The 18,226-nt window shown below is 36.2% G+C and overlaps 1 protein-coding gene across 4 annotated transcripts; it reads left to right on the plus strand.

Moving 5' to 3' along the window:
* Positions 1–1,106: 1,106 nt before the first annotated feature.
* Positions 1,107–17,747, plus strand: LOC132117445 (clustered mitochondria protein homolog). Of its 4 annotated transcripts, none has more exons than XM_059526736.1 (26): positions 1,107–3,544; positions 4,142–4,326; positions 4,438–4,609; positions 5,338–5,481; positions 5,902–6,029; positions 6,135–6,289; positions 6,378–6,503; positions 7,029–7,176; positions 7,252–7,344; positions 9,120–9,514; positions 9,605–9,904; positions 10,905–11,176; positions 11,269–11,369; positions 11,480–11,632; positions 13,194–13,256; positions 13,351–13,595; positions 13,675–13,759; positions 13,836–13,989; positions 14,762–14,901; positions 14,989–15,069; positions 15,149–15,274; positions 16,327–16,448; positions 16,541–16,634; positions 16,723–16,857; positions 16,938–17,011; positions 17,148–17,747. In XM_059526736.1, exons 1-26 carry the CDS (start codon positions 2,248–2,250, stop codon positions 17,239–17,241), a joined length of 5,082 nt encoding a protein of 1,693 aa, XP_059382719.1. In that variant the 5' UTR covers positions 1,107–2,247; the 3' UTR covers positions 17,242–17,747. The 4 variants fall into 4 exon arrangements, with proteins under 4 accessions (XP_059382719.1, XP_059382718.1, XP_059382720.1 ...); XM_059526735.1 differs by having other exon boundaries at positions 1,108–3,544; positions 17,142–17,747; XM_059526737.1 differs by having other exon boundaries at positions 1,114–1,758; positions 17,142–17,747.
* The last annotated feature ends 479 nt before the right edge of the window (positions 17,748–18,226 follow it).

Genomic DNA, 18,226 nt, shown 5'->3' on the forward strand with positions numbered 1-18,226 from the left:
TCATGCATTACATACCATTACATGGTACATGCATAATACTGAGATAACAAATTAACAGACAGTTACAAGAAATAAATCCAAAACGTCAGAAGTGTACGTTGGATGATTTTTGTCTTTTATGACTGGTTCCAAAATGTTCTGGAATGTTCCAGAAAGCACTAGAATAAAATAAAATAAAAATGTTATATAAACTTGCAGAATGTTGATCATGGCAAAATATCTTTTAAAATAAAAAAACATATCTGATGATTTTGTTCTTAACCAATGTTTAATAATTAATTAAGTTCTAAACTTACTTGATCAAACTGTTTACCAAATACTGATTTTACATTAAAAAAAAATGGTACAGTAATAATTAGCATCACAGAATTACAGAAGAACCATGAAAAATTTAAGTGAAATAATTTTTTTTATTAAATTTAAATGCAGCAGCCATTTTGCTTTTTATGGGGCAGTATTACAGACACCTCAATCTTAATTCTTGACTTACGATTTGAAGAATTTAGTGAAACTGGTTACTAAATGGATAATGGGATAAGAAATACTTACAATTTGCCATTATATAAAATTCCCAAATATTTTTTACAGGTTGTTACAGAATTGACACATCAAGGTTAGATTATAAACAAAATTAGCCTGCTCTAAATTATAACAATTATCAAACTCAACAGAGTCACAGGTTGAGAGGGCCTACAGTAGGCTAGTCTATGAAAAACTGACTGTGATATTACAAGATATTGTTTTATATAGTTTCGTAATACTGTTTCTTTTAAAGAAACATGGTATAATATATTTTTGATCAAATCAAGTGAAAACGTTATGGACAAGTAACAAACATTCTAATCGAATTTATATATTTCAAAACTAAAAACCGCTAAACCTGTGGCTGCTTCTCTATTTTGTAAGTTTTTTCATAGACTTTAAAAAACAGTTCAACTATATTTCTTATGTATAATTAAAAATACTGCAATATCAGTCACCTAAAGAGCGATCTTAACGACCTTGAGCGTATTAAGATAAAATATACTTTTCCGTTCTTTGGAATTCATATGTTAATACGTTTATATTTATTTTGGTTCCTATACAAATTAATTTAATAAGATATCTATAATAAACGGCCGTTGTGTCATTCGAATCGAAAAGGACAGTTTAGCGACCGTTAGTAGCTTACGCGCATGCGCAGAGAATAAAGGTAAGCTTCTGGGAGAAGAAAACAAGGAGAAGATCCATAAGCTTACAACAAAAATAATGCGTACAACTGCTCGTTTAGTATTCTTAAGGTTCTCTGTTCCACCCACTTCTCCGACTATTGTAGCTTTTCCAAACAGGTCCTACATTCCGCCGGTGCTGCAGCACTGTGTCATAGCGACCGCTCGAGCCAGCAGCTGATTCAGAGCAAACATCAGAGAGGTGCATCAGCGAGCGATCATATAGAAGACTCCTGGACGAGTGTGTGATCTGGCATGGATTCAAGAAAGCATGTCATGTGCTTTTTTGTTCATTGAAACTAAAGAAATGAGTAGCGATTTCTCTGGAAGAGGAATGGGATGCAGGGAACTCCACCTCGACGCCTCCCACCGGGAATAGAAATGTATGAGACACAGGATGAAGGGCAGAGGAAAAGACACTATAGAATTGTGCTGCGTCTTATGGAGAGAGGGACATCTCTGCTTGGGACAAGCTATTCTGCTTACCTGTGATTCTATAGAGATTTATGGGGCAGATGGACAGCGGGCACATTTATGAAGGAATATAACTGTGAGAAGATGCTTGCATGTTTAATATTAATTATTAATCCGTTATCTTCAATTGCATAGTAAAACAAATGTGTATTTTTAATCAGCCATTTTATTTTAATCAAGTCTATGCAAGGTTTCTGATCTTCTGCTGTTAACTTTTTTAGGTATTCTTTTTTTTTTTATAGGAGATACTATCAACCAGCCAGTCAATTAATCTATGCATAAATGATCCTTTCAATAATTTCTGGCATGCAAAACAGAATTGAATGTCTTTACTGTATTTGCTGTCTAGAACATGTTTAAGCTATTGCAGAGTTGCCAGATGCCAGGCTTGGTAATTGGGTATGTCAGCTGTCTGTCAGGCTTGTCTTAAAGATTTACCAACAAAGCAAGGTTTTTCTAGCAGCCAAGGTCATTTTAAAACCAAATGAGCTCTTATTAGCTGACTCACAGTTTCTTGGGCTGCAAAATTACAGTTCTTTTGCTCTTGTGTACACAAGTGGACAATATGGGGAACATACTTTACTGTTGCCGTAAGGTTTCCGAGTTTGTTAATGCCAAGGGAGCTGGGAACCAGACCGAGGAACAGTCTCTGCTGCTATCCCAAGAGAATAGTGATATAGAAAGTCTTTCTCCTTCAAGAAGCTCGGCTGACCTTCTGGCCTCTCCTGTTCTGGACCAAGATCATCTCCTGTTCCCAGACATCATACTTAGTAGCAACCTTCGGGTCAGAGGGGACTCGATTCAGCCTTTGGAGCTCTTGTTGGCAACGAGGAGGGAAGCACAGGATGTCAGAAGGGACGAAGGAGTATATGAAAGCAATCTACGAAATGGAGGAGAGAGAAATAGAGAGCTGGTGGGGCCGCCAAGCACAAACATTACAAGCATAAATCAGTTATGCTCAACAAAGGATGAATGGCCCCTTCTGTCATCCCTGTATCAGATACCTGCTGCTCAAAAACAAATATGCACTCATGGACTAGAAGCAGACACTTGTAAACATCATGGGATGGGACTATTTGCAGATATTACGGTAAGTCAAAATTCTTTTTCTGGTCATAAGAGCATTCCTGTGCTTGCTGCATCTTCACTGGATGCCTCACAAAGTGACATTGACGTCAGTCAGAGAGAAGATGGTTGGACTCAAACAGAGCAGTTCACTGAGCGTGAAGAACCTAAGGAGCAATCAAGAGTAAATGTAATACACACCGAAAAGAAACTAGACAAGAAACTACTGAAGGAACCAAACAGTGCACCTCTTGATGCGATGAAGATGCAACCTGTGAATGCCATTACAAGTGAATGTCCTTTGCTTCAGAAGATGCAAAGGGAAGCACAAACCTTGGAACTCATAGCACAACCAGATTTCTTTGAAGACTCTCAAAGACCAGACCCAGAGCAAGATGCACAGAAGTATGAGACACTAGAGATGGAAATTATAAAGAGAGAGCAAACTAATGAGAATGCTACTACAACTGCAGAGCATCTTCTTTGTATGGAGAAGAAAATATCTCATGTAGAACAACCAGAAATTACAGACATGAGCTCTGGGCTGATGGAGGAAGAGTTAGGAGAGATTGAGCAAAGCCTGTCACAGATGGACCAGGACTTGATGTGGAAAAAGAAGGAAGTGGAACAGATGCAGTGTGACCTGGAAGCACTAAAGCAGAGCACAGGGTTATCACTGCAGGATTCTGAGCAGACAACCCTCGCTGTGACACAGGTAGAGCAAAGAAAGGATCAGACTGAACGCTTCACACTTTTTGTGGTTGATAAACTGTTCCTGGCCACTCCGAATATTTCAGGTGTGTATTCTTTCTAGGGGTGCACAGTATATAGGAATATAACCTTTTTATTATTTATTTTTTATTATCAGTATTGGAAATATTGGGTATTTAATTGTGCATGCTCATTTCCCCTATTTTTAAACTAAGATTTCTTTAATGCTCACTTAAGATTAATATTTAATAACATTTGTAATTAACTGAGTATTAATATTAATTGAATAACAATGTAATTGTTAGCAAATCCCCTAATAAAAATAGGTTTAGTACAATACAATAAAATTCTGTACAATATGGTGTTGTTATGCCAGCATTTAAAACAGTTAATTTTAGTGTTTAATATTTTAATTATTTTGTTGTTGTTGTTGTTTTTAGAAACAAATGGCATATCATTTTATTATTGGTCAGCCATAACCTGAAAATAATTATAGGCTTAACAATAATTATAAACAAATCAAATCTAAACAAATGTATAACAAGTGTTTTAGCTATTTTTATAGAAGTGCTGATAAAAAAATTGTGAATGTTTCAAGGTAGGCCTTAGTTCATCCCAAACCTTTCAAAACTCTTTTTTTAATCTACTTGTGATTTGTATTCTTCTGTTTTCCAAAATACAAGCGCCCAGTGCCGAAATCATGTCTAGTGACCATGTGCTAGACACTCCAGCAGACAACTTGACTGAACAAGTAGAGGGCGATAGCAAAAAACAAGAGCTTCCTGCTGTTCCGGACATGGACCCATCTGAGGATACAGGATTCACGGTGAAAATCCAGGCTCCTGGAACAGAACCCACGGACTTCCAGGTAAAGACTTGTCACCTACAGGAATTCAAACAAAGCTGCTTTCTACTGTATGTGTAGATATAACCTGATATTTATCTGTCTATATGTCTGTCTGTTTATATTGGGCTCAAGGTGTCACCTTTAGCGATGGTGCAGGAAATTAAGCAAGTGTTGATGGACCGGGAGGAGACCTGTCGTCGAACCTGCTTCTCCCTGCAGCTCAATGGAGTAACTCTTGACAACTTTACCCACCTTAGATCTATACCAGGTCTTCAGGAGGGCTCCATTCTGAGGGTTGTGGAGGGTAAGGCTGTAAAAATGTACCTGATTAAGGGCCAAATTTCCTAATCAGTGTAAATTAGCAACTGGTAATGGTTATGTCAAGTGCAAAATGAGTTAAGATACTTTTCTGGGAGGGGGGGGGGCTTAAATGCACCCATAAATGAAAATTCTGCCATTAATTACTCACCGTCATGTCATTCCAAGTCTGTAAGACATTCGTTCATCTTCAGAACACAAATTAAGATATTTTTTGATGAAATCTGATAAATTGATACATTTTGTGGCAACCGTCAACTGTTTGGTCACCAATATTCTTCAAGATATCTTATTTTGTGTTCATCAGAAGAAAGCATTTGCAACAAGTGGAGAGTGAAAAAAATTAAGTCAGAATTTGCATTTTTAGGTGAACTATCCCTTTAAATACTCTCTGCCCACACATTTTTTGTGTGAAAGGGAAATTCCTACAAATGCATACATATACTAAGGTCAGCCATTAAAAAAAAAAAACCTTTCATCACTAAATTCTGGCAATAGTTTTTTAATGGCAAAAGAGGTTTTGCATTGGTGCAAACTTAACAGTTTGGCCCTAAATCAGATTGACATTATCATAGTTGACCAAGTAAGCTATAACTAAGCTAAAACGTCACCTAAAAGTAAAATGGTTGAATTTTAAATTTTAGGCATGCATACAATTAGCACCATTAACTGCCTCAAATTTCTGTTCTTGCCCCCCCTTTGAATTTGACCAAGAGCCATACACTTTTCGAGAAGTGCGTATCCATTTACGCCACATCAGAGACCTTTTAAAGAGCCTGGATCTTACTGATGGTTATAATGGAGTGGAGGGCAGCTCACCGTCCTTTCTCAGTTGTGTCACAGAAGAATGTCTAGAAGGTAAGATACCTGTCTTAGGATAAATAGATACCAGGCTTAAAAGTTTGGTAAAAAAAAATAACCTTATACAGTAGATCTATATACCAGACCTATAAATGAATAACCGGAGTTTATAAAATATTGGTGCTTGTTGCCTCGCGGAACTGCCGATGAACTGAAGATGGCACAGTTTGATTTTAAGGTGACCAATCAACAGAAAGGGCCGTTTAATTCCCGTCCACGTGTAGAAATTTAATATTCAAGCTGTTTATACATTTTTCTACCCCTGAACAAAAAAAGGGAAGATTTAGCTGAATTCTTGTTTTCTTCTTTCAATATTAAATAAAAAAATGAATGAGTGACGAATGATAAACGGATTCAAGTCAGTATGCAATACAAGTATATTGGCTTATTACAATTTTAATTTCATTTAATTCCCAGAGAACAGCAAACCTAAGCGAAAAGGTGAAGGGTTGAAGCAGATGAGCTGCAGCCCTCCAGATCACATCCTTCCAGGTTCTAAGGAGCGTCTGCTGGTTCCCCTACTACCTCATACAAATTCTGGGAAGGTAAGAATTAAATGATCTGTGACAGTAATGGCAGTAAAGTTGTTCTAGACAGTATTTATTTCTGGGTTAAGGATGATAATATGTAGTTGTTCATCTTTTAAACAGTCCTCAGGGTGCTTGAAGGTTCTGACAATGAGTAGCTGGAATCCCCCTCCTGGAAACAGAAAGATGCACGGAGACCTCATGTATTTTAATGTGGTCACCATGGAGGACAGACATTTTAGTATAACAGCATCAAGTCGTGGGTTCTACGTAAATCAGTGAGTTACCGAGTACAGTTCTCTTCTAAATTGTCCTTTCCCTCATAAAGGCAAATAGAAATTTATTTTAAAAATCTGGTTCACTTAGGTCTACGACTTCAAGTTTTAACCCAAAACCAGCCAATCCTAGTGTCCTCAGTCATGCTCTGCTGGATCTTCTGGGTCATATCAGTCCAGTTTTTAAGAAGAACTTCAGTGCCTTGCTGAAAAAGAGGTATGCCAATTCTCACAAGGAGTAAAAGAGGACCAAAAAACTGAGCTAAAGCATGGGTACTGCGCCTATATTTTACTCAATTAAAAGACACAATTTCTGGCTAAAACATTCTACAGTAATATTTATGCATTATAGTACTTTACATTGTAAAATATTTTAGATTTTTGTTGCCGTTTAAATACAATATCAAAAATATAATATGCAATACAAAAAAATAATAATTTTTTTAGCTGAAAATCACTTTATCACAGCAACGAGACTATTAAAATCGAGTGATAATCATAGTAAATAAGAATAAACAAATACATTTTTTGATAATAGTACTGAGTCTGTAGAGGAAAATATGCAATGTCAAGATGCAAAAAATCATAATGTTCCTAAAAATAAGAACTGTTTATTTATTGAGGAAATGTATTCATATGAATTTATTTATATAGGAAATGTTTAAGTCTTGTTGACCTGAAAAATATGTACTGGTCTGAATAAAATTATAGTTGTACAAATCTAACTTCTGTCTTATTTTAGAGGGTCCACACACCCCTTTGAAAGGATTGCTACACCTTTCCAGGTGTTCAGCTGGACTGCTCCAGCACTTGACCATACAATGGACTGTGTTCGAGCAGAAGATGTCAGCTCCTTCCGCCTGGGTTATGAAGAACATGTGCCTGCTCTGGTAAACATGTTGAAAGTCAGCACACAAGCCAGTTACATGAATAGATTTTAATCAATTTCTCTGTGTTGAACAAAGGCCCGGGACTGGAATGAAGAACTTCAGACCACAAGAGAGCTTCCAAGGAAAACCGTGACTGATCGTCTGATGAGGGACCGAGCTGTTTTTAAGGTATCTTTATCACCAATCATCAGGGGCATAAATTCTTACAGCATCCCATCCCAGAATCCCATCTTACAGTAGGGGAGAACAATAAACCTAAAATTTCTCAATAGCAATTTTTGAAAGAGACACAAATAATACAGCTAATACTGTACTTGTAAGGATAAGTGTACGCAGAGGAAAGCCTCACTACTTTTATTGTAGCAGGGAGACCGACCGTGCCCAATTAGACAACTTCATGCTGTTGTGGTCACAGCGCGATAGCACTTGTGTCTGTTGTAGACATGACTATCCATCAAGCAGGTAAAGTTATTATTGCTAAAATAGCAGACTCATCAAAAAATGCATTGGCACCATTTGTATTAAAGAGAAAATAATCACTTCATCCAATTTTTAAATGAATAAAATAGCCTTGACAGCTGAGTTTCACAACCACTGATTTTTTTCTCACTAATCGGACTGTAGGTAATGCAGGGTTGCCAGGTTTTCGCCAAAAAAAATGCCCAAATGCTACTCAAAACTATCCCAATCAAGTGTCGAGGGGGGGTTCCACCGGTAAAATTTGCATTCCAGGAGCTAAATATCACGTTAAGGGCGCCGCTAAAAGGAAAAACAACCAAAAGTAGCAAGGCAACTGTTAAAGTAGCCTAATACCACCAGAAAACCACTAACTTGGCAAAACTGATTGATGTAAGAGAGGAAAGCAGGCATTTGGACCAAAGTACTGTGAGGCAAGGAAGGGGGGGGCTCAAAATGTTTTTAAACTTAAAACGCATTTTTACCCCGTTTGCATTGTTGTTTCACTACTTACAAAGTTATTTAAAGTATAAAACATTGTTATTTATAGTACACAGCATGGTCTGCTTAATAAGAAATGGAAACAAACCAAATTTAGCTGGGATTGGACTATGTTTAGGGTGTGCTGTGGGCAGCCATTTGGTCCAGCACCAAAAGCACCTCAGTTGTGTTATTGAAGGTGGTCATTCACTAACCCCACCTGCAATCCCTGCTAGGGCTGAGACTTGAACCCATGACCTTCAGGTTAAAAGTCTGACTGTCTAACCTTTAGGCCACAACTGCCCCTCATCTCTGACATCAGAAACAGTCAACATTTTATCAGTGAACAAAAACTTTAGCTTTAACCAATCAGCTCTTGAAGAACCTGTTGATAAAAATATACTTTTGTTGAGCACACTCTAAATGACAAAATAGCTGGATGGAATTTGCATACAACACTTAATTCTAATGGAGAAACAAATGAGGGGGTGAGAGTTTAACATTTCATGCATAATCTGTGTATCCTGGCTAAACATAACATAAATTGTTTTGGTGTAGTTACTAAAATTTGTCCTATTGAATGCATTTTTTACTACCTCTGGAAGTGGTTCAATGTGGACAAGCTCGAAACGTTTTAGACCGTTTACACCTGTATTTAACGTTGTCCACTTGTGATCGAATCATTGAAAACCAGGTGTAAACAGGCCCTTAGAAAACTAACCAACACAGCATAACCCAAAAACCCAGAACCCAGTGTTGGTAGTCTTAAAATGTTAAATTACATTGGCGCCAATAGCTTTGTGGCTATTGCGCTGTTGCGCTTCAGGTGTCCCGAGTTCGAGTCCCAGCTCATGGATCTAGGAACAAACACTCGTAATGAAGTTAAGAGTGTTCTGCCAAAAACCAAATCTGATATCTGAAAAACCTAAACTGTATTGTCTGTTCTTGATGTCTGTTTAGGCTGTATCTAAACCAAGTAGACCAATAATTATTACCACATTTTATAGGCTAACAGTGATTTTGTGAGCACTGCCACTCGAGGAGCCATGGCAGTGGTAGATGGTAACGTGATGCCTATCAACCCTAGTGAAGAACCACGACAACAAATGTTCATCTGGAGCAACACTTTCTTCAGTTTAGGCTTCGATGTGCGGGACCAGTACAGAGATCTGGGAGGTGAGGCTGCGGCCCACGCCGCCCCTCTTCTTGACCTGAATGGTGTGAGAGCTTATTGGGCAGTGGATCAGGAAGGCCTCTTCCTGTTTGGCACTGTAGTGATCGATTACAGCGGCTACCGCGTCACTGCCCAAACTATCGTGCCGGGAATCCTTGAGCGTGACCAGGAACAGAGTGTCGTCTACGGCTCCATTGACTTTGGCAAGACTGTTGTGTCTGATGACAGGTAGAAGGATCGTGTTTATTTTAACAATGTGTTAGAAATTACATAAACAATTAATACCTATTTGTAACCACATTTTTATACTCTGTGAAGGTATCTAGAGCTGCTTGACAAACCCAGTAAAAAGCTGAGAGTGCAGCGCCATCTAGTGCTAAACAAAGATGATACAGCAGTAGAGTTGTGCTCCTCGGTGGAGCACAAGGGCATTGTGGGTAATGATGGACGGCCTTACATCCTGGATCTACTCTTCACCTTCCCGCCCGACCTCAACTTTCTTCCTGTAGAAGGAGAGGATTTGGATCCTGTGTGTCTACATCTAGGCTTTCCAAAGTTACATCCTCATCGCCTGGTCTGCCTGAGACAGGAACTCATTGACGCCTTTGTGAAGCACAGGTGATTCTGTTCACCTGTCTTATGATCAATATATGGGTGAATCTCATAAAACATGTCAGGAATGTCATATTTAACTCTAAAATCAAAAACAAAACAAACAAAAACATACAGAAAATGAAGCCTATTTTAATATTATATATACATACACATTGGGTTAAACTACTAGTATTGAACACGTCACCATTTTTCTCAGGGAATATATTTCTAAAGGTGCTGTTGACATGAAATTTTCCCCAGATGTCAATAACAACCCAAGTAACCCATACATACAAAGAGAACAAAACAAATATGTTCAGAAAAAATGTATGTGTGATAAAATTGAACGACAAAGGGAAAAAGTACTGAACACAAGGGAGGTGCAAAAAGGCACGGAGAGCCAAGACACCAGCTGAAATCTATCAGTAACAAGAAAACAATCCTGCTCCAGTCAGTGGAAATTAATATTAGCTGGTTCAGTACCAGGATGATAAAGATGAATTCTAAGGAATATTTGCTTAATTGTCATGAAAACAGTGTCAAGATGCAAAATCTTTGATTTTCTTTAGGCCTTTTCATTTTGTAGTTAAATATGATTTGTAACAGGTTTTGTGAGATTCACTCACACAATTATTCTAATGGTACTACATTTATTAAATTAAATTAAATTAAATTAAATTAAATTAAATTAAATTAAATTAAATTAAATTAAATTAAATTAAATTAAATTAAATTAAATTAAATTAAATTAATGCATTTAGCAGACGCTTTTATCCAAAGCGACTTACAGTGCATTCAGGCTTACAATTTTTACCTATCATTTATCATTTTAATTTATCATTACTACATTTATAGAATGATTTCAGTGCTTTTATTATAATTCATTGTAAATAGCAAAGAAATCTTTTAAAAATAAATCAAATGCACAGAATAAAAAAAAAAACCTCATATCATGATGCAGATATTAACCTGATGTGAGTTTTTGAGCTAAACAGTCTTTTTATATGTGTGTCTATCTCATAAGATACCAGATATTCATGGAGAATATCTCCAAAAGTACTGAGCATGACAGAGAAATCGCCAAAGCCGTTGGCACATCAGCGATAAAGAGTGATCCAATTACTACACCTCAGCTTCCCTCAAATACTGTCACACCCCAAGACCAGGGCACAGAGCACCATTCCCTAAAAAATGTGCCAGTGAATAACATCCAGCAGGGGTCTTCAATAAAGCATGTCTTCTCCTCCCTCGGGGATGCTTTTGACATACACTTCAATCCTAACGTCTTTTGTGCAGGTGCGCTGTTAGCTTTTTGGACCAGCAGACAATATTAGAAATATGTGTGTGGCTTAATATGAACATTACTAATATTTTCATTCTTTTAACAGGTGTACGTTTTCCCAAGGAAAGTACTGAAGATATCCAGAAACAGAAACAGCAGTTAAAGGAAGCAGCAGTGTTTCTAATTTCCAATCAAATGCCTGCATTTGTAAGTTGCTTTTTTATAATGATTGAACTTATTAAACAGATAGTCCCTGATGTCTGTCCTTCTGTAACCCTGGAGATGAATGAGAGGATTCACATCTTGTGTCTCTGTAGATGAAGAGTTGCCTTGCCCATACATCAATGCCTACAGATGGTGTCACACTAACAGAGGCTCTCCATCAGCACGGCATCAACATCCGATACCTGGGAACTGTGCTGGAGTATACTGAGAAGATACCCCAGAAGGAAAGACTTGATCATGTCTATGTGAGTGTGTATTTCACTCATGCATTCAATCAGTTCAGTCAATTCTGAATGCAACGTACACATCTGTACACTACCATTCGAAAAGACAGATAATTAGAGATAATTATAATAAGTAAATTACATATACATTTACTAGGGGTGTAACGGTACGCAAAAATCACAGTTCGGTACGTACCTTGGTTTTAAAGTCACGGTTCTGTTTATTTTCGGTACAGTAAGGGAAAGAAATGGAAACATTAAACTGCAGGTTGTTCATTACTATAAACTTTTTTTTACAATTTGTTTACACTTTTTTTAAAATACTTTTTAATAAAATATATAAAAAATAAAAAAATAATGCGAAATAAAATACTGCTGCAAAGTTCTCCACTAAATAAAATACTCTCAGTCTCAAACCAATATCATATAATAAAATATAATGAAAAATATAAATAAATAACTATGATTTTTAGTGCAGCATTACCAATCCCAGCTTGTAGGCCTGCTCATATTAAAAAAAATATATATAATTTTTCCAAAGTGTAAAGTGCAGCATCAACAGTTTCAGTTTTAAGACCTGCTCAGATTTCGTTATTGTGTTGGACCGATCGGAATTAAGAGCAAAGGTCTGTTTAAATGCCGACGGGAGCTGCGTTTGAATTACAATCGTTTTTTCCTAGTTGTAATGATGTTCACACTCGTGTGATGCCTTTTGAAAACCTTAGGCCGGTGACACACTGGCATATTGCACCTGTCAAACATCGTCTATTTTGCCGTCAATGCTGTTGACGGTGTCCTTTATCAGTAGGCTTTATATTTATGCTCAATATGAAGTATAGATATTGTTATCATGAAGACAAGATCCTGGTCTGTCGGCGCCCTCCCTCTAATATGTCACCTACAGTAGCAGCAGCGCGTCAGCGCCGTGTCAGGCACTATTCTGGTGTGTAAAGACACAGAAAACGTGAAGCAGCCGTCACGCAACTGACACGCAGCAGAAACGCCACGCTCACGCCATGCAGGGCGGGATTTGCGCTGAACGCGGAGACTTCCGTCACTTAATATGTTCGTTTGGAAACACGAAAATGTACCTATGTTCCGCACACAAAATATTGCATTCGGTCATTCGGTACACACGTGCACCGTACCGAAAGCCCTGTACCGAAACGATCCAGTACGAATACACGTACCGTTACACCCCTAACATTTACACATTTACATGGAGCAAACAAAAGCTATTTATCAAACAGCTAACAATATTCAACTATATATATATATATACTTAAAGGGGACCTTGATTATGATTTCACTTTTTTAAATTGGGTATTTGAAACTATTTTAATAGTTCAAGTATTTATATATGTTTTATATTTTTTATACTATGATATAATAAATACATATTATATATATATATATATATATATATATATATATATATAATAAGAATTACAAATATCATAACAATTTAATCTTAATGAAAATTAAGGACTAACTCATCTTACTCTTAAGAGAAGAACTATTCAGATCAAAAGAAAAATATGTGCGTCTAATCTGAAAAAGTAATTTTTTTTAACTTTTTCAGAGAATTGCACTCTGTGAGCTGATCACCAGATGTGCGAAACATCTGTTTAAGACGTATCTTTTGGTGAGTGTCCAGAAATTGCTTATGGTGGGGATATCACTAATAAAATGTTGTACATTATGATACCCTTGCCAAAAATCCTTTATCTCTGCCCAAGGCTGTCGAACCATCTGCCTTGTCCGCCTCCGTCAGCCATTTCCTCAACTGCTTCCTCGGCTCCTTCGCTGATGCTGGAGTCATTCAGCAGAACGACAAGTTAGCTTCTAGACGCAGGAGTCGGAGAAGGCAGAGCCATGCGTCTGTGGGTGGTGCTGTGACCTCCTGGTCCAACCTCACTCCGACTGACCTTTGGGGGGCCATCAGAGCCGAGGCTCAGGAGTACTTCCATTACAGCCTGCCCTGGTGAGTGTCCTGTTCTCTGCACACAAATAGATGCTGTGCTGTGATTTGATACGTGGGGGATCTCATCTCTTTCTGGCAGTGGAAGCATCGAGGAGGCCGTGGACAAATGCAGGCTGCAGAGGATCACCCTGCTCAGAGAAATCGCCATCAAAACTGGCTTTCAGGTATATCAGTTTGTAATAACTGTCTCTGTGCATCTCTTTAACTCTGATTGCTAATTCATCTCCATCTCTCCTTCAGATTCTTTTAAGAGAATATCACTTTGATTCTGAGGACAAAACTGTATTCACTGAAGACGACATCCTCAACATTTTCCCCGTAGTAAAGCACATCAGCCCTAGGTCCAGTGATGCGCTTTATCTCCTGCGCTGTGGTCAGTCTAGAGTACAGCAAGGTGAGCTTTCAGAGTAACTCTGAGTGTACCAATAATCTAAATTTAATCAGACTAAAATATTTTATATTTATTATATCATATTTATAACATTTTATTTTATTTAAGTGGCAACAATTATTAGAATGTAACAACAAAATTAAAAAAGTATTTATTAATTATAAATACAAATAATTAACATTATTTTAGCTCAATAAGTGAATAGTGAATAAAGTGAATAAAATAAAAAACAGAAAGTGCATTTATATGCATATTTATATGAATATAGACTAGCGTTCAGAGGTAAGAAGTAAGAAGTATCTTACTCCCACCAAGGCTGTGTTTATTTGATCTTGTGAAATATTATTACAAATATTATTTTCTATTTTAAGATATTTTAATTTGATCCTGTGAGGGCAAACATGAATGTCAGCAACCATTATTCTAGTCTTCAGTTTCACTGATCTTTTAAAAATTATTTTTAAATGCTAATTGCAAGAAACATTTATTATCAAAGTTGAATCATTTATGCTGCTTATTATTTCTATGAATACTGAATATTTTTTTTGTATCAAAAGTACACCATTTATTTGGAATAGAAATCTTTTGTAACATTGTAAATGTCTTTACTGTCACTTTCAATCAATGTAATGCTTCCTAAATAATTATTTGTTTCAAAATATAAAAACATTTACAGACCCCAAACCTTTGAATAGTGGTGCATATCAAGACAAAAATAACAATAAAACAATCTCTAATTTTTTTACCTTTTCTTAATTCATTTGCGCATGTCTAGGTTGTCTGAAAGAGGGCTGTGAGTTAATAAACCAGGCTCTGGGGCTCTTCACTAACGTTTACGGAGCTCTGCATCAGGATGTCTGCATATGTCTGCGGTTACTGGGACGCATACACTACATCCTCGGAGACTACGCTGAGGTATCACATGTTCCAAAATGACAGATGAGCCAAAATAAATCATTTGAAAAGGACATTTTGAAACAAACTTTGAATTTCTGCTGTCAGGCCCTCAGTCACCAGCAGAGGGCTGTGCTGATCAGTGAGAGAGTTCTGGGACTTGAGCATCCCAACACTATACAGGAATACGTAAGTAAAATTCTGTTTATTCAAATAAGTTTAACTCTGGTTTACTGTAGTATCATACAGTTGTTTCCCCTTTGTGTAGAAGCACCTTGGTCTGTATTGCTTTGCTGGGGGCCAGTCAATGACAGCTCTGCGATTACTGTACCGCGCTCGCTACCTGATGCTTCTGGTGTGTGGAGACGACCACCCTGAGATGGCGTTACTGGATGTGAGTTGTGATGATAGCAACGTGATAATAATAAATAACATGGACATTGAACTTCAAATAGTGCCCCTACTTTTATTTCATGTTTTGTTTTGTTTTGTTTTGTTTTGTTTTGTTTTGTTTTGTTTTGTTTTTTGTTTTGCTTTGCTTTGCTTTGCTTTGCTTTGCTTTGCTTTGCTTTGCTTTGTTTAGTTTAGTTTACTTTAGTTTTGCTTTGCTTTGCTTTGTTTTGTTGTTCTGGTATATTTTCACATGCTATTAAGAGATTTATATTCTTTTATGTATTTAAGTTAAGTATTTTTTAATGTTTTTGAAAGAAGTCTCATATGTTCACCAAAGGCTGTATTAATTTGATCAAAAATACAGTAATTACAAGTATTGTTATATTGTGAAATGTAAAAATTTAAATTTGTTTTGCTTTAAAAACAATTTTAAATAACTGTTTTCTATTTAAATATATTTTATAATTAGTTTGAAAAAATATATATTAATTGTATTCAATAATGAGGCATTAAATTGGACTGACAATAAAGACATTTATAATGTAACAAAAGATTTCTGTTTCAAATAAATGATATAATTTAGAATTTTATTTTCATCTGTCAAAACAGATCAATCACTGTTCTCATCATGAATATTAATAAATGTTTCTCAATCGCCAAATCAGTATATTTAAAATGATTTTGTGACACTGAAGACTGGAGTAAAGATGCCGAATAAATTACATTTCTAATATATTCAAATAGAAAACTTGAAATAGTAATAATATTTCACAATATTTTTGTTTATTATCAAATGAATACAGGCTTGGTGATCATAAAAGACAGACATCCTTCAAGAACATTTTAAAAAATCTTACTGACCCCAAATGATTGAACAGTAATACTTTGGTTCATACATTCATATAAATTTCAATCTCAAATGTCCATGGTATTTGCGTCTCCCATAATCTTGATAAGTAATACTCATACAAATATCTGCAAATGTTTAATATTTAAGTACTGAATACACCAAACACTTATCTGAAACATATTCTGCATTCAACTCCTGTTCAGAGTAAGATAGGTCTTGTGCTTCATAGTATGATGGCCTGTGACCTTTCCCTCAAATTCCTCGAGGACGCCCTTGTCCTGACCTCCAAATATCAGGGACCCTCATCTCTCAAACTGGCACAAAGGTGAAGACTCAACAGAAACACATACACATATAGCACTCTAAAATAAATTCTGAACATGACCAAAAAAAATCATGTATCATCCCTCTTTACAGTCATCACTTGTTGGCGAAGGTGCATGAAAGTAAAGGAGATTTCCGTGCTGCACTGATGCATGAAAAAGAGCGTTATGGCATATACAGGAAGCAGGTGAATGATTACAGTTCCAAAAAGGATAAGCAGATTTGTTCTAGGCTAAAATCTAAAGTCTAGATATTCATAAATGCTGTTTTAATAGGCCGGAGAAGCACATGAGAAAACCCAAGCAAGTTCAGAGTACCTAAAGCATCTGACACATCAAGCAGTGATTCTACAGAAAACTATGAACTGGATCTACAAAACTGGCTCAGACACCAATATTCCCCCTTTCAATGTTAGTATTGTACATGTGTCTTAACTGATGCATGGTATAATAATGATTAAATGAATTAATAACGCTTCATCCTCATATAGCTGAACTCTCCAAGTCGTGTCTGGATAATGGAGCAGCTAAATCTCGTCACTGGGATTGTCCTCATTCCTCTTAGGTAAGAGAGATCTGAGGCTTACTTTGTGTTATATGAACTTCATATATTATTATGGTCACATTAAAATATTTTAAAACTGTCCTTGCATTTCTTTCATTCTCTCATGTATCCACTTTTTTATACATTGAAGTAACAGAGACCTTGAGAAACTCAGGACTGATGCTCAGAAAACATCTCAGCTCACACAAAATGATGTTCAGTCCATGGAGGATCTGCAGGGGGCCGTTTGAGGAGCACGACACATCACAAGCTATTACTCAACAGGACTAGAAGACTGCACTTTAAATAAAGTGAACAAACAGATGAGCCCCTAAATGAACAGGGTTCTTCTTGGGGTTTAAACATATTAACATGAAGATAAAAATGTAAAAGTGTAAATGAACTCTTGCCAAAAAAATAAAAAAAATTTATATATATATATATATATATATATATATATATATATATATATATATATATATATATATATATATATTAGCACTCCCTTTAAAAAGCATGAGCTTATCTAGGCAAATTTGCACATTTGTTAACAGGACTGTCTGGTCATTTATGTCCTCTTTGTACATTGATGTATGATGACTGCACTGTATATGTATAAGAGCCACAGAGCAGTGAAAGAGGGCCAATGCATGCACTTCATACTTGACTGACTTCAGCTTGATTTCAAGGAATGTACGACAAGAAATATTGTTATTGCATTGTGATAAAGTGCTACAAATAAAGCAATTTAAATGGATTGCTATTTTAGTATTATTTATATAGTTTTTAATTAATATTTTGAATTTGCTTTTATTTTTAAATTTGCAGTTTTCATTTTTTTATATTACTTTTTCAGTTTTAACTGATTATAAGTTACTTATTTATTTCAATTTAGTGCTTCAAATTAAACTTATTTCAGTTAGCTCCCAAAGCTGCATTTCTTATTTTTGCTTATTTTTTCATTTAATGTTCGTATTTTATTTCAGTTAACAAAAATGTTAGTTTTCGTCTTAGATAGCATTCGCAGCACACTATATAATACGCATGTCTACATGAATTAAAATCTTCCTAAGTTATCTAATTAATAATAGCTCACGCAGAAATTTAATGAAAATTCTTATGACATGCTTATGACATAGTGCAGTTTTAATTGCTTTGTGCTATGCAGTGTGCACTAATATGTAACTACAGAGGATCGCATGTTAACTGACATATTTTTTATAGAGAAAAAATATA

The sequence above is a fragment of the Carassius carassius genome, chromosome 36, assembly GCF_963082965.1.
Source record: "Carassius carassius chromosome 36, fCarCar2.1, whole genome shotgun sequence".
Taxonomy (NCBI): Eukaryota; Metazoa; Chordata; class Actinopteri; order Cypriniformes; family Cyprinidae; genus Carassius; species Carassius carassius.

Excerpts from the sequence above, each read along its gene's own strand:
- LOC132117445 (XM_059526735.1), top strand. The coding sequence starts at position 2,248 with ATGGGGAACATACTTTACTGTTGCCGTAAGGTTTCCGAGTTTGTTAAT. Across the intron at positions 4,327-4,437 it reads CAGAACCCACGGACTTCCAG|GTGTCACCTTTAGCGATGGT; the intron begins GTAAAGACTTGT and ends ATTGGGCTCAAG. Across the intron at positions 11,370-11,479 it reads CCAATCAAATGCCTGCATTT|ATGAAGAGTTGCCTTGCCCA; the intron begins GTAAGTTGCTTT and ends GTGTCTCTGTAG.